The 24,998-nt window shown below is 39.0% G+C and overlaps 14 protein-coding genes across 14 annotated transcripts; 4 read left to right on the top strand and 10 right to left on the bottom strand.

Moving 5' to 3' along the window:
- Nucleotides 1-98: 98 nt before the first annotated feature.
- Nucleotides 99-905, bottom strand: EV154DRAFT_560485 (uncharacterized protein; the record flags this gene model as incomplete). Its single annotated transcript, XM_051605615.1, has 2 exons — nt 99-815; nt 882-905. The coding sequence occupies 2 exons, from the start codon at nt 903-905 to the stop codon at nt 99-101; spliced, it is 741 nt and encodes a 246-aa protein (XP_051460676.1).
- A 158-nt stretch (nt 906-1,063) lies between these two features.
- On the bottom strand, nt 1,064-2,356 carry EV154DRAFT_499025 (uncharacterized protein; the record flags this gene model as incomplete). The annotated part of the gene is made up of 2 exons (XM_051600431.1): nt 1,064-2,084; nt 2,140-2,356. Coding segments are annotated over 2 exons (564 nt in total), but the record flags the coding sequence as incomplete, so codon positions are not given.
- Nucleotides 2,357-3,351: 995 nt separating this feature from the next.
- On the bottom strand, nt 3,352-4,071 carry EV154DRAFT_560483 (uncharacterized protein; the record flags this gene model as incomplete). The annotated part of the gene is made up of 1 exon (XM_051605614.1): nt 3,352-4,071. The coding sequence occupies one exon, from the start codon at nt 4,069-4,071 to the stop codon at nt 3,352-3,354; it is 720 nt and encodes a 239-aa protein (XP_051460674.1).
- Nucleotides 4,072-4,896: 825 nt separating this feature from the next.
- On the bottom strand, nt 4,897-5,513 carry EV154DRAFT_499023 (uncharacterized protein). Its single transcript, XM_051600430.1, has 4 exons — nt 5,395-5,513; nt 5,252-5,336; nt 5,120-5,184; nt 4,897-5,058 (listed from the first exon to the last, which is right to left on the bottom strand). The coding sequence occupies exons 1-4, from the start codon at nt 5,440-5,442 to the stop codon at nt 4,996-4,998; spliced, it is 261 nt and encodes an 86-aa protein (XP_051460673.1). The 5' UTR covers nt 5,443-5,513; the 3' UTR covers nt 4,897-4,995.
- Nucleotides 5,514-5,655: 142 nt separating this feature from the next.
- On the top strand, nt 5,656-6,380 carry EV154DRAFT_499022 (uncharacterized protein). The gene is made up of 3 exons (XM_051600429.1): nt 5,656-5,717; nt 5,785-5,969; nt 6,042-6,380. The coding sequence occupies exons 1-3, from the start codon at nt 5,678-5,680 to the stop codon at nt 6,291-6,293; spliced, it is 477 nt and encodes a 158-aa protein (XP_051460672.1). The 5' UTR covers nt 5,656-5,677; the 3' UTR covers nt 6,294-6,380.
- EV154DRAFT_499020 (dehydrogenase E1 component-domain-containing protein) lies at nt 6,366-7,830 on the bottom strand. The gene is made up of 4 exons (XM_051600428.1): nt 7,742-7,830; nt 7,418-7,675; nt 6,878-7,345; nt 6,366-6,797 (listed from the first exon to the last, which is right to left on the bottom strand). The coding sequence occupies exons 1-4, from the start codon at nt 7,790-7,792 to the stop codon at nt 6,387-6,389; spliced, it is 1,188 nt and encodes a 395-aa protein (XP_051460671.1). The 5' UTR covers nt 7,793-7,830; the 3' UTR covers nt 6,366-6,386.
- A 415-nt stretch (nt 7,831-8,245) lies between these two features.
- EV154DRAFT_415340 (uncharacterized protein) lies at nt 8,246-9,672 on the bottom strand (the record flags this gene model as incomplete). The annotated part of the gene is made up of 2 exons (XM_051595658.1): nt 8,246-9,318; nt 9,411-9,672. The coding sequence occupies 2 exons, from the start codon at nt 9,670-9,672 to the stop codon at nt 8,246-8,248; spliced, it is 1,335 nt and encodes a 444-aa protein (XP_051460670.1).
- Nucleotides 9,673-11,051: 1,379 nt separating this feature from the next.
- EV154DRAFT_499017 (PQ loop repeat-domain-containing protein) lies at nt 11,052-12,517 on the bottom strand. Its single transcript, XM_051600427.1, has 4 exons — nt 12,370-12,517; nt 12,179-12,273; nt 12,030-12,103; nt 11,052-11,956 (listed from the first exon to the last, which is right to left on the bottom strand). Exons 1-4 carry the CDS (start codon nt 12,418-12,420, stop codon nt 11,250-11,252), a joined length of 927 nt encoding a protein of 308 aa, XP_051460669.1. The 5' UTR covers nt 12,421-12,517; the 3' UTR covers nt 11,052-11,249.
- A 3,993-nt stretch (nt 12,518-16,510) lies between these two features.
- Nucleotides 16,511-18,009, top strand: EV154DRAFT_438466 (pyridoxal phosphate-dependent transferase). Its single transcript, XM_051596880.1, has 2 exons — nt 16,511-16,825; nt 16,883-18,009. Exons 1-2 carry the CDS (start codon nt 16,613-16,615, stop codon nt 17,858-17,860), a joined length of 1,191 nt encoding a protein of 396 aa, XP_051460668.1. The 5' UTR covers nt 16,511-16,612; the 3' UTR covers nt 17,861-18,009.
- Nucleotides 18,010-18,579: 570 nt separating this feature from the next.
- Nucleotides 18,580-20,130, top strand: EV154DRAFT_499012 (Alpha/Beta hydrolase protein). The gene is made up of 4 exons (XM_051600426.1): nt 18,580-18,868; nt 18,964-19,126; nt 19,205-19,626; nt 19,701-20,130. Exons 1-4 carry the CDS (start codon nt 18,599-18,601, stop codon nt 19,845-19,847), a joined length of 1,002 nt encoding a protein of 333 aa, XP_051460667.1. The 5' UTR covers nt 18,580-18,598; the 3' UTR covers nt 19,848-20,130.
- On the bottom strand, nt 19,921-20,459 carry EV154DRAFT_536665 (uncharacterized protein; the record flags this gene model as incomplete). The annotated part of the gene is made up of 3 exons (XM_051604154.1): nt 19,921-20,017; nt 20,092-20,131; nt 20,204-20,459. 3 exons carry the CDS (start codon nt 20,457-20,459, stop codon nt 19,921-19,923), a joined length of 393 nt encoding a protein of 130 aa, XP_051460666.1.
- Nucleotides 20,460-21,387: 928 nt separating this feature from the next.
- On the top strand, nt 21,388-22,042 carry EV154DRAFT_499003 (uncharacterized protein). The gene has a single exon (XM_051600425.1). The coding sequence runs from the start codon at nt 21,434-21,436 to the stop codon at nt 22,016-22,018; it is 585 nt and encodes a 194-aa protein (XP_051460665.1). The 5' UTR covers nt 21,388-21,433; the 3' UTR covers nt 22,019-22,042.
- A 146-nt stretch (nt 22,043-22,188) lies between these two features.
- Nucleotides 22,189-22,855, bottom strand: EV154DRAFT_415346 (Nsp1-like C-terminal region-domain-containing protein; the record flags this gene model as incomplete). The annotated part of the gene is made up of 2 exons (XM_051595659.1): nt 22,189-22,665; nt 22,739-22,855. 2 exons carry the CDS (start codon nt 22,853-22,855, stop codon nt 22,189-22,191), a joined length of 594 nt encoding a protein of 197 aa, XP_051460664.1.
- A 1,487-nt stretch (nt 22,856-24,342) lies between these two features.
- Nucleotides 24,343-24,938, bottom strand: EV154DRAFT_499000 (copper fist DNA binding domain-containing protein). The gene is made up of 3 exons (XM_051600424.1): nt 24,797-24,938; nt 24,718-24,728; nt 24,343-24,651 (listed from the first exon to the last, which is right to left on the bottom strand). Exons 1-3 carry the CDS (start codon nt 24,831-24,833, stop codon nt 24,412-24,414), a joined length of 288 nt encoding a protein of 95 aa, XP_051460663.1. The 5' UTR covers nt 24,834-24,938; the 3' UTR covers nt 24,343-24,411.
- Between the last annotated feature and the right edge of the window lie 60 nt (nt 24,939-24,998).

The following is a 24,998-nucleotide window of genomic DNA, read 5'->3' as shown; positions in this document are numbered from 1 at the left end:
TATTATGATTATTGTTTTTTTTTGGGCTGAATTCATTAACAAACAGAATTTAGAAGAACGCAAATGTAATGAATTTTAAAAGCAAGATAGGGTGAGAATTATTCCAAGGATAAAAATTGCATGGCCATAAACATGTTTAATAAATCCACACCTAGGATGTGCTCTGCAGCAATCTCGGATCCATTCATGAGAGCTTCTCTTTGCAATCTTTTCGCGTATTCAACATCTCGTCTGACAAAGGTACCTCTCAGATAATACAAGCTAAGTAAAAACTGACCGTCACCATATCCGTATTTGGCAGACTTTTGAAACCATTCGAACGCCTTTCTGTCATCACGTCTTATGTGTTTGTGTCCTACCATGTAATAGACTCCCAGTATGCAAGCCGCCAACCCATCTTTTTTCTCCGCTGCTTTCGTATACATGTTAAAGGCTCGTTTACAGTCCTGTTTGATGCCATAACCTCCAGAGTCGTAAATACATCCCATAATAAGGTACATGCCCGCCGATTGATTCATTTCCAATGAACGTTCTGCGTAGTTTAAGGCCTTCTTAAAGTTCTTATCCACCAAGACTCCATCCCTAAAAATAACTGCCAACATCGCCAAGGCATCCGGGTGTCCAGCATTGGCTGCTTTTTCAAAGCATTGCATTGCGACATAGTAATCTTGATCATCTGAAAAGTGCATCAAACCGATAAGGTAACATCCATGGCGACGACACGATTCCTTGGCCGCCGTAAACCAGAAGATAGCTTTCTTGGGGTCCTCATCTTCTCCTAGCCAACAGATTTTTCCTTGAGTCACACCGTAAAACTTAATTGTGGTAAATTTACAATTTAGACCGGGACCGGAGGTTGCGGTCCAATTTTAGCTAATTACCTCTACCAGAGGTCCAAGTAACATTTAGACTTGGACCGCAAAATCAAAAAAACGCAAATCTCATAAAAATTGTAAAAAATTGTTATATAAAGATAATATGTTATATTGGAAGTTGTGTTATGAAAAAAAAATGATAAATATGTTCCTTGGTGATGGCAAAGATGATGTTTGAAGAAAATACTGTTATTTTGTGTGACACAATGAAGCGATAATTTTTTTTTTCGGATGTTGAAAAGCCTTTACTACATTCAAAAAAAAAAAGAAAAAAAAATAGCTCTTTACTCCAGAGTCCCAATCTTTCCGGCAGAACTTGACATGTCTTTCGCAAACGCATCACCAGTTTTGATGACATACTTGTATGCTGAATTGTCTGAGGAATTCAGCAATCCAACAGAAGATACAATATCCCTGGCGTCAAATACAACGAATTTTTGCTCGCTATCACCAAAGAGCTGAATCCGTGGGATAGACTTTGAGATAGGAGACACGCCATGTGTTTTTGCCAATTCACCATACACATAATGGGACCCTGATTCATTGGCGGAGAATTGGAAACGGAAAAAGAACAGAATCTTACAAACGAACCAGTTTTTAACTGGCACGAATAGACTAAATTTGAAGAGTGTCAATAAATGCAATACGGCGATAGCAAAAACATATACTTACTTGTTCTTATGTATCGCTTCGAACATGACGAATTCACCACCACGAGAGCACGATGTATTCTTCTTCTTGTACAACTCCGAAATGTAGACTTGATTTTCATGGAATAACCTTGTCGAAATTCGAAGGTGTTGTTGTTGATGAAACGGCAATACAACTCGTTGCCTCATGCCAGTCAGCCTTGTCATACAACCCATCAACGCACGACACCAAGAGATTGTGCGATACAGACCACAAATGAGGACATCCGAAGAACTCTGCAAGAGCACACCAACCTTAGTAAAAGAATCATCAAAAGGGGACCAGAGTTGAGGATAGGTGGCATCTTGAGGATGCTGCTCGAAGTTCTTCTCGTTGCTGTCAGGGGATGCCGTTAACGCAGAGAAGTCAAAAATACCGGATGCATTGAAGAATTTAAATATTTCCTTGGTTTCCATAATGTTGCCAGCATTAATACCAGGATGAAGAGAAGACCGGATACGTTTTTTGTATGTACCAATCGACCGTTCAAGGGACCTAGCAGAATAACACCGCAATGGACTATAGAAGTTGGTTAGTATATGATCGAATAAGGATTAAGTAATTAGTAGCTTACCCCATTCTTCGGATCATGTAAGGTATGTGGTGAAGCTGATGGAGAGTTTCTCTGTGCCTGGTACGGATTCTGTCCAATCTCCCCACCCCTCTCCCTCTCCATCTCCATCTCCTCGCCTGTCTGCATCTGTCTGCTTGTCACCTGCTTCTTCACCTCCACCCCCTGAGCCATCTACTTCGTCTTCAAAGATTGACCAAAGAGCTGAAAAAAGGGCCGCAAAAAAGGCAGCAACCAAACGGGCAAGGGATGAGTTGATAATAGAAGGACGCTCTCGTAGCAAAACTAAGCCTTAATCCGCATTGGGTTTTAATTTTTTTGTTAAATAATCTAGTTTTTTTTTTTTTTTTTTTTTTCTTTCCTTTCTTTTTCTAAAACTTTTTTTTTTTTTCAAAAATTATAGTAAGTACCTCAAAACATCACATCCTCATATAACTAACTGAAAAGCTATTAGATATATTGTTATATATCGTACTGGCTTTTATGGCTTAACTTACCACTGCATTCTTTCGCGTACATGGTTGCTGTCCACTCTAAATACATGATTGTCACCTAAAGCGAGTAAGCCTTTTTTAAAATACTGAAAACCGTGTTTATATATTTTAACTCTATTTTATAGTTCTTCACAGCTCAGCTAAGGGTACTTCATGTGATTGTCAACTACAATGTGAGTATCAAAGGTAAGTCATATATCTAGCTTGTTATCACTTCTGCATCTGGTAGTCTCCGTATGCAACCAGGACAACCAACACTATATTATGTATGGTATCTGTTTGTTGTCATCCTCACACTACACAGTATCCATTTAAACAGGCGTTTCGTAGTTTTTATACGTGTATAAACCATTCATAAATTATTTCGTTATAAAATAAAAACCAATATAAACATTATTTTTGCCCCTCATATTCTATTATTTCCAATGTTATTTTTTGTAAAACCCATTTAATATTGCAAGGGTCAATAGCCCTAGTTTAATATACATTTAAAGAATATCCTCCAATACCATCTCGTTAAATAATAAGGTTATGATGTTTTCATTCGTTAGAAACTGGAAGTAGCGGTCGGTTTTCATGCGTACATGGACCGCGACCGCTAGTTCAGGTACAAATTAATTACCGCGACCGCTGGTCGAGGTACAAAATAATTACCGCGACCGCTGGTTCAGGTACAAAATTATGTACCTCGACCTCTGGTCTAATTTTTTCGCGGTCCAAATTATACTTCGACCGGAAAAAAAATTTGCGGTGTCAATTGGCAGACGCCCTTGAGATAGGGAGCACCTGTCATGGAATACCAAAACATGGCCTCGATACGGCTTTTATTTTGAGTGTCTGTGGATGCCTCTTGATACAAGTTAAAACCAGAAACATCACCATCTTCAACATCGGGGGAAACATCATACTCATCCAACAATTGTTTGGCTTTCAGATCAACTTTGAGGCGGAATCTTTTGTTGTTAAAGAGGTAAACGACCAAATCTTCAGACTCATACGTCTCATTGTCACATCCATTTAATTTGTTATCAGCCTGAACCGCTTTATTAAACCAAGTGGTGGCCTTCTTATAATCCTTTTCAACGCCTAGACCTCCATAATAGACAAGACCGACAGCCGCTTGAGCAGAGTTCCATCCTCCTTCAGCCGCAAGAGTTAGCCATTCGATTGCTTCCTCCTTCTTTTGCTCAGATCCAGCTTCGCCCGTTAATAGCATCACACCGACATAGTACTGTCCGATCGGGTTCTTCCATTTAGTGGCAACCTTCTTGAAGTAATCAAATGCCTTTCTTGTATTTCTTGTCACTCCGTTAAACCCCATATAATAAATAGAGGCACTGAGTAAAAGAGCACACTCATTATCTCCCTTGGCTGATTTCTCAAAGCATTTGAGCGCATTGATATACCCATTGTGATTGAAATGATTGATTCCTTTCAGCATTTGTTTGCTCCCTTGCTCAGGAAGCTCTAGTTTTTTTTTTGGGGGCACATTTTCGTTAGTCAATTGTATCCATCACAAAAACATTCACTATTTTACCTCCTTTCTCGTACTCTATTTGCATTCTTTGGAAATAGATGCCTTGTATGAGGGAAAAAAAAAAAAGAAAAAAAAAACAGAAAAATTTATCTGATGAAAGGCGTTATACCTTATGACGTGAGATTTTTGCATGATTTGTCACAGATTAATTAACCACCAGTTTCAAAAGGGAGGGCGTTTTTTTCTTTTGTATAACAGACGTCCTCGATGAAAAAAGTAAACGATCTCAGTGAGCACAACCTTTAATAAAAAGTACAAGTGTAAATGTTCTCTCTTTGACATCGTACTCCTAAACAAATCAATTGAATTTAAGGCTTTTAAAAGAACCTTGAAGGCAAGATCTTGACTGAGTTACCCCACCCGAAAAGTTAAAACACATAAATTAGCATAAATCAAAACATTTACATAAGCTATATTCTAACAGATTTAATCAATATCTCTCCAATCAACTGCTGGGTCTCAAAACAAACATCTAGCAGCCAATGCAACAAAACATCGGGCTAAAACATCAAACATTGGAGAGAGATCAGCAAATAGCATGAAAAGACTCTATCCCCCAGAGCAAGAACGTGTTTTTTTAAGAGTGACACTGAGTAACCCTTGTGTCAATAAAACATTTCCGTCTACGCATCGCTCTTTTACGCGACCTGAACAAGAAGGTAAAAATTTTAAAAAAAACACATCCCTTCTCTATCCCTTAATCCACGTAAATCTATCTCTCTCTATTTTTTTTTTTTTTTCAAATCGAATCCAGGTACCCTATTCGTTTATTATTTCTTTCTTTTTTAGCATATTTTCTATCGTTTCGAATTGGGGGGGAATAAAAATCTAAGCAGTAGGCTTCTCCTTTTCGAACTTGGCACCAGGAATATTGGCAGGATGGAAAATACGCTATAATGGAACATGATGAGATACTTCTTCTCATTAACATTCTTATTTAAAGGCACTTTACCTGAGCATCAGCATAAGCAACACCGAAACCCCAACCAGTGGCAATGGCAATGGGCCAAGTACGCTCTACACAAAATAAAAAAAAAGCATCAATCAATCCATTCCTGCTTTCCTTTTTTCATTCAACACTTACTCTTAAACAATAAAGCAGATGCGACAATGCCCACACTTAAACCAAGTCCGGTCTTGACAACAAAGTTGGAGATGGTACGATCCCACTAATACAACAAGTTCAGTTTTCTCAACCAATCTCTCTTTTCTTTCACACGATCAAACCTTTTGTGCTAAAATATCTTCACTGGGAATCTTGTTTTCGATGGACATGGTTTCAATGACTGGATTAAAAAAGATAAAAAAAGAAGAGACTTCAAAAACCACACACACACAATCGAGGTGTAAAAAAAAACCATAGTACCCCCCGCACCTCCCCCACGACTCTTTTCAATCTCCGGCAGAAACACTGATTGTGACGTCTCATTAAACCCTTTGTTTTTTCTTTTTTTTTATTCTTTTTCCTTTTCTCTTCTACTCTCTCTACTCTTTCTCTATTTGCATACATATGAGTCATCAAAAACTAACAAAGAAACAAATAAAACTAGGTAAGTGTATGAAAGAAGGGAGGAAAAAAAAAAAAAGGGAAATACATTGATTTAATGTATCTTACAGCGTTCAAAGATCATGATATCAACGAGACGGGACATTTGAACAGCGATTATCTATTTAAGGCATTATTATCATTGAACTTACCCGTGGAACCATCCGACATGACAGATTTATTTGAATGCGTAGGCCGGGAAAAGGAAAAAAGAGTAGCTATCGACGATTTTCTCGATATCGTGACTGAACTCAAGGTAAATCTCATTTGATACTAAAATCATAGATATCACACTAAAAAGCAAAAGCGAACCCCCCAAACAATGTAGGGTGGAGAAGAGATGCTAGCCGAGGATTACCTTATGGAAGATACGCAATCATCTGATCTTGCATTCAGCATGCTGCGTGATCCTGCAGTCAATGGCATCACCTTGGAAAGCTTACTTAGAGTATGTTCAACACAGGAGGACGCTTGGACAACGCAACAAATCATCGAAATGATGAATGAAGCTGACCTCAACCACGACGGCATGATCGATTCCAATGAGTTTAAAATCATTTGCAAGAAAGCAGGCTTATAAAATCTCCCTTTTCTCTCTCTATTTATAAAAAATTATACCCTAGCAACAATATCAATAATAATAATAAAAAAAACGCTTTATCATTTATTCAACTTAATAATGATGGACTTCACTAGCGATACGACCACGAACGATGGGAGGCTCGGATCCAGGCACATAAATATCGGACCAGAACTCATCCAGTTTAGGCTCAGGAGATGCCTCTGCTTCCTTTTGCGCAGCATCCACTTCCTTCTTCGTTTGCTTATCCATCTCCTTCAATTCGGCTTCCGTAGCCACCCCATGGTCCACAATGCGTTTCTTCAACAGCGTAATCGGGTCAGATGTCGCTCTTACATTCTGTACTTCTTCTCGTGTACGATAAGTCGTTCCAGGATCAGACATCGAATGTCCGCCGTAACGATACGTAGCCACTTCCATTACCAACGGTCCTTTACCAGACACCGTGTAATCCTTGGCCCATTGTACAGCTTGCTTTACCGCGAAAACATCCATACCATTCACCTATATATATATATCCATAAAAGATGAGTTAAGTCTTCAAACAAACAAAACAAAAAAATGACAAAAAATTCAAACTTTACACGAATACCAGGAATATAATCACCACGCTTGTAATACTCAGTGGAGGCAGACGAACGTTCAGCTGAGGTACCCATACCGTACTTATTGTTCTCACAGACAAAGATGATGGGGAGATCCCATAGCTTGGCCATATTGTATGCCTCAAACACCTGTCCTTGGTTAGACGCACCATCGCCATACATGGCCAACGTCGTGAAGGGATGATCCAGGTATTTTTGAGCAAATGCAACACCCGCACCTAACGGAACTTGGGCTCCCACAATACCATTACCACCATAAAAGTTCTTTGCGTACATGTGCATCGAGCCTCCTTTACCCTTGGAAATACCATCCGCACGTCCTACCAGTTCAGCCAAAATCGATTTGGCACTACCGCCACGCTCAAGTACAATACCGTGACAACGGTAGGCCGTGATGATGTGGTCGTCTGGTGTAATACCAGCTTCCATACCAGTAGCCACTGCTTCCTATACTAGATGCATTAGACAAAAAAAGAATCTTTTTTCATATATAAATATTTATGCAATGTGTTCACATACTCCGCCGTTCGATAAATGGCAAAAACCACGAATCTTTTTAGCCTTATAAAGACCATCAGCCGCCATCTCAAGACGACGAATGAGGTTCATGTTCTTGTAAAGTTTGAGCATCTCCTCCTTGTTCGTCTCCACTTCTAAACTGGGGGCTTCCACGTTATACGTTTGGAAGGAGGTCTCTGGTAAAGTAAGGTGGATCGATTGGGACCCACCACCGGATGAATTGGCCATACCAACTTTAGCACTGCTAGAAAGAGCACGCTACCATAAAAAAAAAAATTAATATCAAGAGGAGGGTTAACGCGCCTTTTTTTCTATACACTTTACCACAGCAGTGAATGATGTGTTTGCTTTAACAAACAAACGAGTAGAAAGCATCTTTTAATGAAAGGCAGAAAAGATGAAAAAAAAAAAAAGATAAACGGATAAGAAGAAAAAAAAATTAGCGTCATTCTTTTTGTTTTAATCAACAAAATCGGAGGGAAAACCGTGCATTTGGATTGGATGTGCTACTCCCTAATCAAGCACGATCTAAGACACTATTTAGGCTTGTGCTTCTTTTTTTTTTTTATTATTATTATTGTTGTCATCTTATTATGTATTCATTTTTCTCTCTCTCTCTTTTTAAAAATGATTTTGTTGTACCTCCTCCCACCCCAAAAAAAGAAATATGGAGCATTGGTAACAAAAAAGAAGCATTATTTTTGATGTGTGCAACCTTGTGTAGCCTGAGACTTTTTTTAATCTAAAAAAAAAAAAAAAAACTGCTATCAATTTTTAAACCGCGTTCATCTGCAAAAGAATTTATTCTATTTTTTATATATGCGTGAACTACGATTTGATAGTCGACTTTGACTTGGATTTTAACACATTCTCTTCAAACGGACAAAGCAGATCACTAGGATCAAATGTTCCCACCGTTCTCGGACACACCGACACCTTCTCATGCCAATCCGCCCCTACTTGATCTAAATCCCCCATGGTGCTCATACGTCCCCATAGATCCAGGATAGGCAACTGTCTAAACATCGGTAAATGGTGGTCCGGCAACTGCTCCAGTATCAAATCCTGTTGCATCAACGGTACCAGAAACTCCATCACTTTACTCTGCGTACGACCATTCCCTTTTACATGCGTACCATACTCCAAATGGTTGGTCGAAAAGGACTGGAATCCTTCAAAATTGGGATACACCATCACATACCCTCGCAGATACACCAATTCAATAAAGTACTTCTTCCACGACTTTTTCCATCGCGTGGATCGACTGTTCGGTACTGTCACATTATGATATCCGGGCCATTCTTCCTTGGCAATACGTTCCGTTAAATAAGTATGAAACTCTCGCCAATGCTCTGGAAAATAAACTGCTCCCCAGCTACAAGGCACTGGCGTCGCATAAGGCGATCTTCGTGCATATCCACCTTCCTCCAACACTTTTTCCGGCCCAAACGGTCTTCTTCCTTCCGGTAAAAGCTCCAGGTTACGTGGCGAATATAAACTCACCCCATAGATATGCTGATGTGCTTCTTTCTCTTTTGGACTGTATCGGTACTTGAGAATATTATATTTGGTCCAAGCGTAGAACAAGGGAGATAATTCAATATCGTCTTCCAAAAGAACCCCGTAATGGTCATTGTCACTAGGGTACCAAGATTCTACAATAGCAGGCATCAACCCGCCTTTACGAATACGATGACGTACTTTCTTTTCACCGTGTTGCCACATAAAGTCCTGCACAAGTCCACGTGTCACATTGTCAGACGATTGCTCTAAATGAATCACAAGCTCCACTGTCTCGTCACCAAGATAAAACGCCCCATTGGTTGATTCCAATAACCGTGTCAGTGACACCGGACGTCGATCGGTGATCACAACCAGTTCCATCTTCATCGTATTCCAATCTATAAACGTGTACAAAAAAAAAATGATGTTAGAAACATGATATTCTAAAATGACAAGTGTTTATAAAAAATAAAAAAAAAAAAAACTTTACGTTTCAAGGCTTCGATAGGGAGATCCGATATCCACAGTGAATGCTCCACCTGAGCAGGAGGTAAATTAATTGTGGTGATCCCCTGTACACCACTCACAGTCTGCACACTTCGATAAAAATAGGAATCTTCATTCTGCTTCAGTTGGATCAAAACGTGTGCTCCCAAATATTCCAGTAACCGTGTCACGGGGTTCACAAACTTGAACGAATCAAACTCCTTATCCACCCCATTGTTATAGGCTGTAGTCAAATCATGCACCATCCATGTTTCCAACTTCTTTGCACAATTGGACATCATTTCGCTAAACCGATATCGTGTCAACCCGTTTGTCAAAATGACGTGCACTTGTATGCCGCTTTCTTCTTCTCCTCCTCCACGCATCCATTGACACGTGAGTGAAAACATGGCCTCCGCATCTTCTTCACCGTTCAACAATAACACCAGTCGGTTTGTATTTTCCGCCATCTTTTGCTCATCCACCACGTGTGGCAATACCGAATGAAAGGAAGAAGCACGAAGTGTCTGCACCCAGCTTGAACAAAACGACGGTGTCGTCATTGTTTTCCATCGTGAAGGGATCGCCATCGATGAGATATTAGCACGATACAAAAGCGAGCTACTGATAAAATACCCAAGCGGTAAATCCAACACATGTGCATCCACTTCCTGACGTAATAGTTGCACCCACGATGTACGCAACATCCACGACCCATGAATCATATCCACTTTACGCACGCGTTCAATCGTATTCGAATGAAAACATTCAAGTTGGTTACGGTTCGCTTGCAATAGACCTGCTTGATATCCTACCACCGTCGACCCGTATTCATTCGTCTTTAATAACCCATAAGTGTAATAGAGATATTCCTTGGCAGGTATCACATTGGGTTCCATCACCCACGTATATTCTGTATTCACGTACGAACTCGTCTGTGTCAACCAAGCTGCATCTCGTACATAATAAAACTCTCGCTTGTACACCGTCGTCGATTGAATCAACGTGATCGGAATCGCACTCGATCTTATCACTGGCTCCAATACATTGACCATACTGTTCTCACTAAACAAGATATAGATACATTTAGGCTGGATCGTTTGAGATAAAATTGCACGGATCTGTCGAAGCACCGTCTCTTCCGTCGCCTGTATCACTACCGTCACATCTACCACCACCATCGCTGCTGCCGCTGTCGCTGCTGCTTGGTTTGACACCTTGCCAGCTTGAAATGCCTGTACCGTCTGATTCATGGGCCACAATAAGCGCTCGATCTCTTTACCGTTATGACCACCATGTTGTTGCTGGATGCTTGTGAAAGCTGTAGCAGATAAGGTATCGCTGCTAATGATCGTTTGTTGTTGCGTAAATGCAATAGGGGTATATTTTCCACTTTTATTGTTAGAGGAAAGGCTACTGGAGTTTTCATTGGTATAACTATAAAGAAAATACGTCCAGAAACATAGAAAGACGGTGGCTATAAATGACCAGCATAGACGTGTCACCTTTCTTTGAGAAAATAGGCTTTTCAATAAAACGCCTGTCATTTTTATACACACACAAAAGAAGAAATAGAAAAAAAAAAAGAGAGAAAAGGAGGGCTTTTGTTAAAGAAAAAAAAAAAAAAAAAAAGAAATAGATTTTACGGAGAAGAGATTATATTTATACAAATTGACGTGCATATATTTTCTTTAATAATAAACACTCTCGGTTATGCACCATCATAATTATTAAGGGGAGAAAATAAGGGGAGATAGAAAAAAGGGAGTGTAAGTCGTTTTACTATTTTTATATGTACATTGTTGTTTAAAAAAGTATTAAGGGGAGGACGGGGGGGGGGGTATTACTGAGTGGTAGGTACTCTAGATAAGGTATGGGTTACTTCATGTTTCGTGCTATTTCTATAATACATGAATTGTCCAAAGATAATTGCGTCTAAAAATAAAGTCCCAAAACTACCCGCCACGTACGGAAGTGACTCGAACAAGCTCTTACGAGTATGTCCAGGATGAAGTAGGATACTGATGGCATACGTCATATTCCCTGAAACTGCAAAGCTAAACAACCATAAAGAAAGTCCTTGCGTAGAGTGTCGCTTATGATTTTTATGGATCTGCGGTATACGAGACACTAAATAAAACGTAGTACACATCCAAGCCAATAACCAACCCGCCGTCACGGGGGATTCCAATCCCAGTGCATCCCCTCCCTTTTGGGTAGTCATAGTCGTCGTCAAGGTCGATCCCAAGCCTAATTTACATCCGAATAATAATAATCCCATCAAAGCTGTTGTCGTCTTATTTTTATCTGTTGATCCATACTGACTCACGGTCAAGATATCCTCTCTCGTCTTTGTCATCACAAGTGATGTCTCCTCATCGTGATTCTCAACCATAGTCATCAAGGCTTCCTTCACAACTTGATCCCCTTTTCCGAAATAGAAATATTGATAAAGTAGAATCAGATCCGTGGCCACAAAATACATGGCTAAATAGGTTTGAAATGGCAACTGGTGATTCAATACACAGCTAAACATATTTCCAAGATCACCTAATAATCCCTTTCTTTATCAGTCTACTTTTTCTGGAATTTTTTTTTTTTTTTTTTAAAAACATCTATTTACCAGCTAACCAAAAGTACAGTAAATACAATGATAAACCATCGGCAGAACCGGATTTGTAATTATCCATCATTTGACTACCATGAATAATAATTGTTATAAAAAAAAAAGAAAAAACTATACACATGAAAGAATGAATGAATTCAACTTACGGTACTTGGGCATTTAGCCAACAGAAGATAGATAACAGACCAAAAAACATACTGAAAGCATCTTGATATCCGTAAACACATGAACCAAAGATAGACTGTATATATAAGGGGAGGGGGGGATGTTGATTAGTTTTTCTCCTTGACAGATTAGGTGTTTTTCAACCCCCGTTCAATTTAAACAAAATACTTGCATAGATCCACGGTATATAAGGCACCTGATTTTCCCCAACAACACACTCCATATAAAAATATATATATAAAAAAAAATTAGCAGAAAAAAAAAAGATGAGAAAAGAAAGAAAAAAAAATAAAAAATATTCTGTATTGGGATCATGAAGAAGAAAGAAAAAAAAAAAATATTTTACATACAAATCCAATCAGCAATCACTTTTTAAAAATTTCCTTTTCAAGAGCAAAGGGGACACTTTTTTCGTTTTAGAAAAAGAAAAAACAGTAATGTAAAACCCTCGCGTCGTTCATATTTTTGTTTATGTGTGTAAACAACTACATCATTCTATTTATGTAAATATTTAGACATAAATGATATCTTTATTCATCACGAACTGTATCAAACATTTCATTTATCGGCTACACCAAATTTTTCTTTCTATGTGTAACTCCAAACAGAAAATCTCTCTCTTTTCTGTACCACCCCTTCTCTCTTTTTGACTTAATTTGCTCAAAAACCTATTCTTTTGGCCTTTTCCATGGATACTTAACCCCCACCCGTATCTCACTTAAAAAAAAAAGGGGGATTGGAATCTCGGTGTAGTAAAGTGTACGGTTATGCACCCGAACGTCGCACTATCACCCAATTATAATGATATTCTCTCTCTCTCTCTCTTCAAAAAAAAAAAAAAAAAAAAAAAAAGTGATGAGATTTGTGTGCGACTGCTGCCCTTCTTTTTTACTGAAAGAGTAACGTAATACTTGTGTTACCCGTTGCATATCTCTTTTTAAATAAAATCATCAGCTTCCTGTATAGATGATCTCCAACTACCCCTGAATTAAGAAAACTCACTCTTAAAAAGGGACATCTTTGTTCAATAGATAGATACTTGGTTTTCTTTTCTCCAGCGATATAAACACCTATCGTATGCATGGATACATAAGCTACTGCAAAATGATAAAGCACTCTTCAAGAATATGCTACAAGGAGAGAACGCATTCTACTACAGCCCTTTTTATCCCCTAAGTCCCCGCCGCCCAATTTTTTTTTTTTTTTGTTTGTTAACTATTCAAATTGGGTTAAATAGAAAACCAAAAAAAAAAAAGCAGGTTTTACCCTAAAAGAAGTTTCAACCTATCCTGAAATTAATTTGAAACGCTACCTATTGGATGGATGCGATCATAACGGAACCACCCCACGCAGGATTAAAAAAAAACAAAAGGATTCTGAAACACGCATAAAGCTCCGTTTTTTTTTTTTTTTTTTTTTTTTGTCGTTCCGCAACATGTTAGGCTGCTTTCTCATTGAACGGTTCCTTTCTCCGTTTCGTTGTCAAGATGCTATAAATGGCAGTCCACTGATCTTAGGCGTTGAGATCACTTCATGCAAAACAATACAGTGCCTCTGAACAAAAAAAAAAAGTAACAGAGCTATCATTATCGGCTGATATATCTTGATCAATAATACACACACACACACACACACACACAAATTATTTCCATTCATAACTCAGGTAGTAGCCACATTTCATATTTCAACATGATTTTCACACTATTCAAATCACAAGATAAACAATTAAAATTTAGGCAGTGTCAATGCATTGCACTGTACTTGGACACAAATTTTTTCCGTCTCTTCTTTTTATCCTGTCAGGTTGAAGGGGGACAGAGGTTTTACCTTATGCATTCTAATAAATGATTAGGCTTGCCTTTTTTTTGTTGTTATTGATGTTGTTGGAACTGTCAGATTTCGGCAGTTCTCTACATAGTCCCTTAAATGATCAATTACTTATTTCTGGTTCAACATGAAAAAGGCTCTATGGCCTTTTACATTATTATTATTCCGGTTGGTATGCAATTAAAAAAAGACCACACCCCGAATGCAGTAATCTTTCACACTTTTGCTATACAAAAAAAAAAAAAAAAAAAAAAAAAAAAAAACTCTTAAAAACTCTTAAATAATGGCAATAAGGGTGTCTTAATAACGACGAGCACACCAGCAGCAGCAACCATTTACATTTACATAAACCGTTCCCATTGTACCTAGTTTCTTCAAGCTGGATGACAGAATGCATCCGATCACTCACATCCCTGTGGCTAAAACATAAGGACCACTTGGGTGAAAAGCTTTTTTTTTGGGGGGGTGATACTAGACAGCCACAGAGCAATCTATAGAACTGCAAAGCATCCTCATCTACAAAAGACGAATTATACAGTGTAAACAGTCCCCACCACTACATATTCAAGGTGATTTGGCTGATATCTTGACGGAAAATTTATTTTTCACTGTGTAGACAAAAGGTCGCTCTCAAATGGGCTCCCATTTATTTCAAAAGCTTTCAAATTCATTATGTCAAATTTTTATTTTGATAATCATGATTTAAATAAGAAGTCATCGTAGTGATTGTCCATAGAGTGAAAATGTTTTTAGCCCCCCCCCCTCCCTTCTTTACAAGGATGATATGTATTGTCGTGTTGAATAATACGACTAAATGACGTGCCCTGTTATTTCCTTTGCTTAAGATGTAAGTGCCTCATACAATCCTTCTCACTGTCAAACAACGATTTAAAATCTACTTATTTTTACTAACAGCATCAACTCCCTTTCAGGAGGCTTTCATCTGACACCGTCTAACAGGTGAGTAGTTGCTTTTGAAGGATTTCTTCATCGTTCCATAGCGTCTTGCAAAGTGGGGAAGATATCATCTGGCTTTTGCATGCATTTCCACTAGAGAGTTGTTGAAGCCCCCCTCATCAATCAATTTCTAAAAAAAAAGGTGTATCCTTATTTCGTCCCTTTTTTTGATTACATAATAAATCCTCTTGAAAAAAAGAAGGGGGGACGCGCCTTTTTTTTTTGGGAGGAGGGGGGATGGGATCCACTCATATTTCTTCAAAATTTGTTCACCCAGCAACCGAGTCCGTAGCGGTCGAAAATAAACTACATTGATTTTTTCATGTCTTCAGCCTTAGAGGTTTTTTTTTTTTGACTCTTTAACAGGTACTCCGGGACGTTTTCGTGATGAAAATCATTATAAATTTCCTTGTTCATTGCAGTTGGGATGGGTTTACGGTTGTAAATGACAGTTTAGGTGTTCATTTGGTTTTAAAAAGTTTAGAAGAAGAAACGAAAAATAAAAGAACGAAAAAGAAATTTTTATACTACTTCTAGTGATTTTCCGACATTTAATCTGGTATCAATTATTTCAGTGGGAGTTTTCGTGCAACCGCTGCTGATGCTCTTATGTCTCTTACCTTTTCTTTCTGTCCCTTCAGAATATCTTTGAAGATGAAGCGAGTGGAGATGCTTTGCGTTGAATGTCATCCCTTTTTCACAGTTGTAATTTAGAATTTCAATCATTGTATTAAATACTATGCCCATAGTCGCTTTTATCAATCCCAAAAAAAAAAGCAACTCTAAATCCAAAAAAAAAAAGTCTGGAAGGATATGCCCAATCGTCTAAGCATAATAGCCAATGCAAAGGGTGGCGGTTCCAACGAAAAAAAAAAAAAAATTTCTGGTGTGTGTTGCCGTCTAAACGAGACTTTCTCCGGAAAAAACCTAAAGCTCTAGATACTATTTTAAGCTTCTCTGAAAATAAATCTAAACAAAGATTTACATACTTGGTTGCTCAACATAGAAATATCTAGTGTTTGTCGATTATGTAACGCGTAATTCGTTTCGTTATGCTCCAAACGAGCTAATAATTCGTCCTCTTTGTTGAGTTTTTCTTCAAGTGTATTAATATAGTTCTCGTAAGTACGTATAGTAGCGTATAATTAAAGATTTTGGGACATTTTATGTTAAAAAGTGTATAACAAAAGAGAAAAAGGCAAATAAAGTAGGAAAATGGTGATAAAGTGCGTTTACAAAAGCGGCAGTGTGTGATTACACATATGACGTGATATTCATACTCCGAATGTGTAAATTGGGAAAAAGTAATGCCCATACCTCTCTCTAATAATAACTCGGGATTACTAATAGAGTGATAAATGATTGGATCAAACCTTTTATCTTAAATTTTTTTTTTTTTTTATATGCTAAGACTGAGTCATAAAAAAGTGACTCTTTTTTGCATGACGGGGATTAATTGTTAAAAAAAAAAGTTCAGGGCACGCCCAACCCTGTCACAAAAAAAAAATAAATAAAAACAATATAAATACAAAAAATAAAATTACTAAATAAAAATTTTTTTTTACAGAGTGGAACCATATAAACTACTTTTTTTTACAGAGTGGAACCTCTTATAGTAATCCTCAAACAAAATGTCAAGAACCTTACTTTCCCGTCGCCTATTTTCAACCACAGTGTCAAGACATAACTATGCAGCTAACTTGGTCTCTCCCCATAACAACATCCTCAAGTCTGTTGACCCTTCCCACAAGTTCTATGACTTTAGAAGTGATACCGTCACTGCCCCTACAGATGAAATGTTTGACCTCATGAAGTCTGCTTCTCGTTCCGATGATGTCTTTCAAGTAAGTTTTTTGTTTAATAAACAAGTACAACTTTTTTAATATTAATCACCTGAGTAGGAAGACAAGTCTGTCAACGACCTCCAAGACTATATGGCCGAAGTCACCGGTCATGAAGCCGCTCTTTTCTGTGCCAGTGGTACCATGACCAACCAGTTGGCTCTGAACACTCATTTAATTACCCCTCCTCATACCGTCGCTTGCGACTCTCGTGCTCATGTCTTTCTGTGGGAAGCCGGTGGTATTGCTGTTCATTCTCGTGCCTCTGTCTCTCCCATCATTGCCTCCAACGGTATCCATATCACCTCAGACGAAATCGAGTCTAACTTGATCGGAAGAGATATCTATTCTGCTCCCACTCGTGTAGTCTCACTCGAAAACACTTTAAACGGTATGATCTTTCCTCTCGAGGAGATGGCCAAGGTCTCCACCATGGCTCGTAACCGTGGTTTAGCGATGCATTTAGATGGTGCCCGTCTCTGGAATGCTTCTGAAGAAACCGGTGTCTCTCTTAAAGAATACGGAAAACTCTTTGATTCCATGTCCCTTTGTCTCTCCAAGGGTGTTGGTGCTCCCATCGGTTCTATCGTCGTCGGTAGTGCGGATTTTATTGACCGTGTTCGTTACAACCGTAAACTCTTTGGTGGTGGTTGGAGACAAGCTGGTTTCATGGCCGTCGCTGCTCAATACGGTATTGATCACATCGTCCCCACCATGAAGGAAACCCACAAACTTGCCAAGTATTTGGCTGATCAACTCGTCGCTATGGGTATCGACCTCCAAATCCCTTGTCACACCAGCATGGTCTTCATCGATACCACACGCGCTGGTCTTCAAGTCGAACGTGATCTCATTCCCGCTTTGGCTGAACGTAACATCAAGTTGGGTGGTATGGGAAATAAGGCTCGTATCGTCTTGCATCATCAAATCGATCGTCAAGGTGTAGACTCTCTTTTAGAGGTCGTACGTAACGCAATTACTTTACGTCAACAACAAGATGAGGATACTTTACGGCTTGCTTCAAGCGTCTCTGCCTAGAAAAAAAAAGTATACCCCCCCCTCTCATCTTCATTAAGTATCATTTAAAATCATCTCATGTACTTTACATATTCAGTACTTCTCACGCATCCTCACCCCACCTTCTTAATATTATCTCTTAAATAAATATAAACTTTCCTATCAATGCACATAAGTAATTCTTAATTTACGGGTATTTAATAACTGTCTGCATTGGAACCAATAAATATAAGCCTCACAAGATGTCACATTCCCCCCACATCGATAACTACGCGTAAAAGTATTACATTGTTTAGGGTTATGCATCACGATGACAACATGACACACATGCAATTCATATCTCTTGCAGACGAAAATCCAAACTCTTATTATAAGCCACATCTAATAGATTTTAAATCTGCATGTATCAAAAAAGAGACAATGTGAGGCCATATTATAATAATAAACCTAGTAAGGATTTTATGCCTCCTCCCCCCCCCCCCTTTTTTTTTATTTATTACATAGATGGGTCAATGGACACCCATGATGAAAGCCATTTTTAGGTCTCTTTCTTTTCAATAGGCATAAATACCTTTTTTGTTTTACATTTCTTTTTTCTTTACCACGAACCGATATGAATGACAAATGTATTTCATTGTAGTAATAGATCATCCTAGTGACACAAAGTCCACCCTTCCTCTTTTTTTTTCACGTGTATTACACCCTACAATTAATGCAAACCAAAAAAAAAAAAAAGAACTTTTTTAACTTCTTTACAACATGATTCCCAATGCTTTGAAATGGTTGGGCATCGGTCTTATTACTTCCTATGTTATGGGAAGTTTCAGAACTCCCTTAACTTTGGACTCTCTCTCCGTTAAACCTTTCCATCTCTATTCTCCTGATTTCTACCCTAACGGTAGTTATTTGGAATTACCTCAAGGTACTATGCGTTATTGGAAATTTGGTAATGAAGATGGCAATCGTGTTGTCTTGGTGCATGGCATTACCACAGGTTCCTCTGTGTACGATCGTTTAGCCCGAGATTTAGTACGCATAAAAAATAAAAGAACTGGTTTCCTTTCTTTAAAAAAAAAAGGGGGGGGGGAGGAGCAGGATGACTAAATAAAAACATGATATAATAGGCAAATGATGGTCACCATGTCCTAGTGTATGACCTTTGGGGAAGAGGTTATTCTCAAGCTCCTCCTACCGTCTACAACGAAGCCCTGTATACTTCTCAATTAGCCATGTTGTTGCAAAAGGTTGGATGGGATAACGCTGATATCATTGGTGTTTCTCTAGGCGGTAACGATTAAACAAAAAAAAAAAAAAAAAAAAAAAAACCAACAAACGGCTTTTTGTGTCTGACATTTGTTCTATTAGGGGCCATTGCTACATCTTTTACTTCCTTTTATCCAGAAATGGTCAATAAATTAGTCTTAATCGCCCCTGCAGGTTTACAAACACGCGATGACATGCCTCTCATTGCTAAATTTTTGGCTTTACCTTTTGTCCACCAGTTCTTGATGAACCAACCTTACATTCGTCCTATCCTCGTACACGCCGTAGAAAAATACAGTCGTTCCACGCGTGTCGTCGAAAATGGTCTGGATCCCGAAACAGAAGCCATCATCCAAAAAATCACTAAAATCGCTACTTACCAGTTTGTCAATCATCCTGGTTTCTTTAGAGCTTTCATCGGTACGGCCGTTGAATACCCTTTCACTGGTCTGTCCCCCAGATACAAGACCGTGGGTAAGCTAACTGATCTATCCGTTTTAATCATCTGGGGTGACCAAGATACGGTAAAAAAAAAAAAAAAACCAGCAACAACAATTAAAATTGTCATTAACATTTTTTTTTTTCATGACGCATATAGACTGTCCCTTTCAAGCGTCATAAAGAAGCACAAGCGTTCATTCCCAACTCCAAATTAATCGTCTATAAAGGAAGAGGTCATGATGTCTTGATCACGCGTTGGAGATCTGTCAATAAAGATATCGAGACCTTTCTTCAAGCATCATAATAATAAAACTTCTCTCTCTCTCCTCTTTTTTTTTACATTTTGTAATCTAAAAGAAAAGATGCCAACCTTTTTATTATTGACTGCAAGGTTTACTAAGTAACTCATAATCGAATAAACGTGCCTTAGAACGTGGCAAACAAGCACCAGGAGAGATCTCATCCAATTCAAATCTAAATAACCCCAACATAGATGAATAAAACCCTCCCACACAGACAAACCCCACCCCTCCCTTTTTTATTTTTACCCTAATTTCTTTGTATAGAACCGAAACGCACCTTCATTGGCTATATATACATACGCACATTCATCCGCACATATCAGTCTCTCTTCCTCCTGTAGAATCCTTCCCCACTTACATTTAAACACCGTCAACATCACCTTATCCATCTTCCAATGACATCCAACACGATCCAACAGATGCATTAAAAACTCACCTAGTCCTCGACCTCTTGCTGAAGCCATCAATTGAATCTCATAACAATAAGCACAATTTGCCATTACATCATCGTCCATGGTTTCCTCCTGTACCATTTGAAACATGAGAAATCCTTTACGATCGTTCACATCCGTAGCTGACCGTGCTACCAAGTACCTCGCTTGAGGTGCCAACATCTCTTGTCGCTTTTCCGCTTCGTTCCATCCTCCTTGAGATGATTCGTACATGGACAACATGTTCTTTTTGACGAGATCCATAGTCCATGCAAGCACATCCGAAGGTAGATCCGTTACTGAATAATAATCGATGACTACGTCTATATCTTGACTACAATAGGGAGGGTATATTTTAACAACAAGAGGCGATGGGTTGTTAACGGTAAGGTTTTTTTTTTTTTTTTTTTACTTTTGATATCGAATCGGTGTCTCTAGAAATTGAACCAAACAGGGTTCCTTATTCACTCTATCAAGAAGGCTATCCGGTACAGTCTATTCACAAAAAAGAGAGAGAAAGAGAGAAAGAGAGCTAAACATATTAACCCCAACTGTCACTCTTTTTCACTTCTTACCTCTCCAAAAGGCATAATGTCAAAAAAAAAAAAAAAAGGATACAAGAAACAAAAAAGCCCTATTTTAAAAAAATGAAGGGACGTTTTTATATGTATTTTAAAAAAAAAGAGTTCCCCCCGGTCACAACTAGCTTTATTAGCAATCATAATACGGTCTAGTTTCTTTTATGATTCAATATCTCGAGTGTCTATTCACATAAAATGAATTCCTTTATGAGTCTCGTTCTACTATGATATACAAATTAGGAAACTGGGTTTTCTAAAGTAATGTTTGCTGGAGCCAGTGGGATATGTGTTATTTTTAAAACCCACAACTTAAATGCGTTTCATTCCCAAGTAAAAGAATATCCCCTTCTTCCACCTCGAACCAGAACTGTCAAGATCATGAGTTCATAAAGCAGCATAACTCGTGCTCACAAAAAAAAAAAAAAAAAAAAAAAAAAAAAACGTGACTGAGTTTTTACACCCGCACTTTATATACGCTCGCGCTTGTTAGTGGGCCAATTCACAACAACAAAAAAGTAACACCAACCTACTTTTTTTTTTTTTTTTATTTCCCATCATCTGTATTAAAAAAAAAGGATGGCCACCATGTATTTACAACCTGAAGTGACCACTTCTAACGACGGTGACCGTATTCTATGTAAAGAGCATAGTCAAGAACAATGCGGTCCATGTCAAGTAGACTGGACAGAACATAACTTATTAGCTGCCACTTTAAAGCACGTCAAGGACCTTCCTCCTCCTAACGCTCCTAACCCAACACGCAATGCTCAAGTCACACGTCTCAAGGACGAAGGCAACAAGTATTTTAAACAAGCCAATTATCCCGAAGCCATCCGTTTTTATACCATGGCCGTCGACCTCTCTTGGTCTCGTCCTCTTTGGGAACCATTGGCTTTCCAATACGTACGAGAAGAACTCGCTCCCGTCCTCTCCAATCGTTCCGCCGCTTATCTCGCTCAAAAGCAATATGTCGAAGCTTACGTTGACGCTGATACCGTCACTCGTCTCAAGCGTGAATGGAGTAAAGGTTGGTTCAGAAAGGGAAAAGCTTTGGTCGGTCTCGCTCGTCCCGCTGAAGCCGCTGAGGCCTTTCAAACAGGTTTACGTTTCGATCATGAAAGTGAGGAACTTGTCAAGGCTTTAGCTGAAATTGGACAATAAAAAAAGAAAAAAAAAAAAAAAAAACGGAAATAATTTTTTATTTTTTGTGTGATATAAAAATGCTATACAAAGGGGTGTTGTTGTTGTTGTTGTTATGTGTTGTTGTTGTTGTTATGTGAGAGAGAGAGATTTTTCTTTTTCTTAATATATATATAAAAAAAAAAAAAACCTTATCTGCGCAAAGGTTCTTGATTTCTAACAACCTCGCTTTGCAACTTGGACACTTCCTGAATTTTGTTCTGTAAATCAATCGAATGCGTATCAATCCATTGTAAAGAAGACAAATGAGAGTTGAGGATCTGTACAATTTGACCTACAACATCATCATCGTTCTCATCCGTCGTTGAGAGCTGTTGAGAACTACCCATCTTGTTAATCTCTTCCACCATCACATTCAAATTACGGTTCACATCATCCAACTGAGCATTCAAACTCTCAGCCATACCATACGCTCTCTCTCTTTGAACATCCGCAGGTTGCATCGGTTGTTGCAAGTTACTCTCATCAAACACTTCCATGATTTGTTTCTCATACGTGTCAAGAATCGCGTTTAATTCTTCCTGTTGCGTGTTGATGTATTCCAGGTTTTGATCAATCTCGCGTTGAGTTACCTCCACCTTGGTCACATTCTCATGCAAGCTAGTAATCTTTTTTTTAAAAAATCCTATCATTAGTCTCTTTCTCTCATTTCTTTTTTAAAAAAAAGTGCGCTCGCTCTACCTTGTTTCCGTTCTCAATCAATTGTTGATCCCATTTGGCCACTTGGTTCGCTTGCTTATGGAAATCCTTTGTTTGTTTCTCCAATTCCTTTGTCCATAAATTAAGAATATCTTCCATACTCTTGTTTTTTAATGTAGAAGGTGTAGGCACAGAAACTGTCTTGCCAGCTGTCCCAGCAGCAGCAGCACCAGCAGTAGCAGCACCAGTACCAGTACCAGTAGTAGTACCAGTGGCAGCACCTGTACTAGCAGCAGTAGTACCAGCAGCTTGGGTTGTATTAGCTACTCATAATAAATGTCAGTTTTTTTTTTTTTCTTTTCTCTCTCTTTCTCTTCCTTTTTATATCTGTCTATATCTATCTGTACCATCGGTCTTTTGTCCAAATCCTCCAAATCCTCCAATGGTAGGTGCACTTGTCGTACTAGAGGCAGGTGTAGCGCCAAATGAAAGTGTAGGCTTAGCAGTAGTTGTAGCTCCAAATCCTGTACTAGGAGCAGCGGTAGGAGCAGGCGTACCAAATCCTGTAGCAGGTGTACTCGTCGTACTCGTTCCAAATCCTCCAAATCCTCCCGTTGTAGCCGCAGCAGCAGGAGTACTAGCAGGTGTAGACGTAGCAGCAGCAGCTCCACCAAATCCTCCGAATCCACCCGTTGTAGTAGTAGTAGCAGCAGCAGGTGTAGCAGGCTTAGCTCCAAATCCTCCAAATCCACCTGTGGTAGCGGGAGCAGCACTAGCAGCGGGTGTAGCAGCAGCAGCTCCAAATCCTCCAAATCCACCTGTAGTAGCGGCGGGAGCGGCACTAGCAGCGGGTGCAGCAGCAGCAGCTCCAAATCCACCGAAACCACCTGTAGTAGCGGCGGGAGCAGCACTAGCAGCGGGAGCACCAAATCCACCAAATCCACCTGTTGCAGGAGCAGCACTGGCAGCGGGAGCAGCAGCACCAAATCCACCGAAACCACCTGTGGTAGCGGCGGGAGTAGCACTAGCAGCGGGAGCACCAAATCCACCAAATCCACCTGTTGCAGGAGCAGCACTGGCAGCAGGAGCAGCAGCGCCAAATCCTCCAAAACCACCTGTGGTAGCAGCGGGAGCAGCAGCAGGTTGACCAAATCCTCCAAATCCACCTGTTGCAGGAGCAGCACTGGCAGCAGGAGCAGCAGCGCCAAAGCCTCCAAATCCACCTGTGGTAGCAGCAGGAGCCGCACTAGCTCCACCACCAAAACCACCAAAACCACCTGTAGTGGCAGCAGGAGCACCAAAAGCGCCGGTTGCAGCAGGTTGACCGAATCCACCTGTAGCAGCAGGAGCGGGTGCTAGTAAGAATGGATGAATGTTAAAAAGGTTGTCATGCTCAATCATTTATATATATATATAAAAAAAAGACGTACTGGGTGTGCCAAAACCACCGAATCCACCCGTAGCGGGTTTGTTCGCATTAGTGTTACCGAAATTGAAAGCTATTTAAAGAATTAAAAAAAAAAGGGGGGAAGGAAATATTAACTCTCTCTAGTTGTGGCGTAGTGGTGGTAGTGGATGCTATCATTACCCATTGGTTATTTTTCAATGATTCAAAAAAAATAAAATGAGAGAAAAAAGAAGAAAAAAAAAAAAAAAACGCGTTTATTCAAAAAATAATAAATAGATTAATTTTTTTGTGACGTCGTCACGATATTTTATTTCAGTGGAGAAGAATGCAAGAGTGTAGTTTTGGATAGGAGAGAATCAATGGACATGAGATGACGTGTGGTAATGCGAAAAGAGGGTTTATCATAGGCTTTGCAGACACATTTTTGATGGATTTGACGTTTGATACGTTGTTCTCGACATGCATCGCATTGACTGATCGGTCGCCCTTTCCTTCGCACCATCATTAAATTTCGTTCTGTGTGATCACACCGTGAGGATCGATGGCCCTACACTTTGGGTATTAGTTTTTTTTTTTTTTTTTGAGCTATTTAATTTTTTTGTGTATTTGTTACCTTTATACATTCTATGTTTAAATAATGTTAGTTTCTACTTTCTTTTTTTGTTTCTCATTAAGGCCCTGTAATACATTACTTTGACAAGCATACTTTATATTATCAATCACAATCATTTTATATATATATATCTAAAGAAGGGAACAACGAAAAAAAAAAGAGAGGGGGGGGAAGTGTTTGTGGTAAGGCGTTTTTATAATGATTAAAAAAAAAAAAAAAAAGAGCTCAGATCATAAAAATAGCGCAATTAAATAATAATAATAATAATAAAAAAGCCGCTC

Source organism: Mucor mucedo (genome assembly GCF_025094135.1).
Source record: "Mucor mucedo strain NRRL 3635 chromosome Unknown EV154scaffold_18, whole genome shotgun sequence".
Lineage (NCBI taxonomy): Eukaryota > Fungi > Mucoromycota > Mucoromycetes > Mucorales > Mucoraceae > Mucor > Mucor mucedo.
This window is presented reverse-complemented; position numbering and strand designations above follow the sequence as displayed.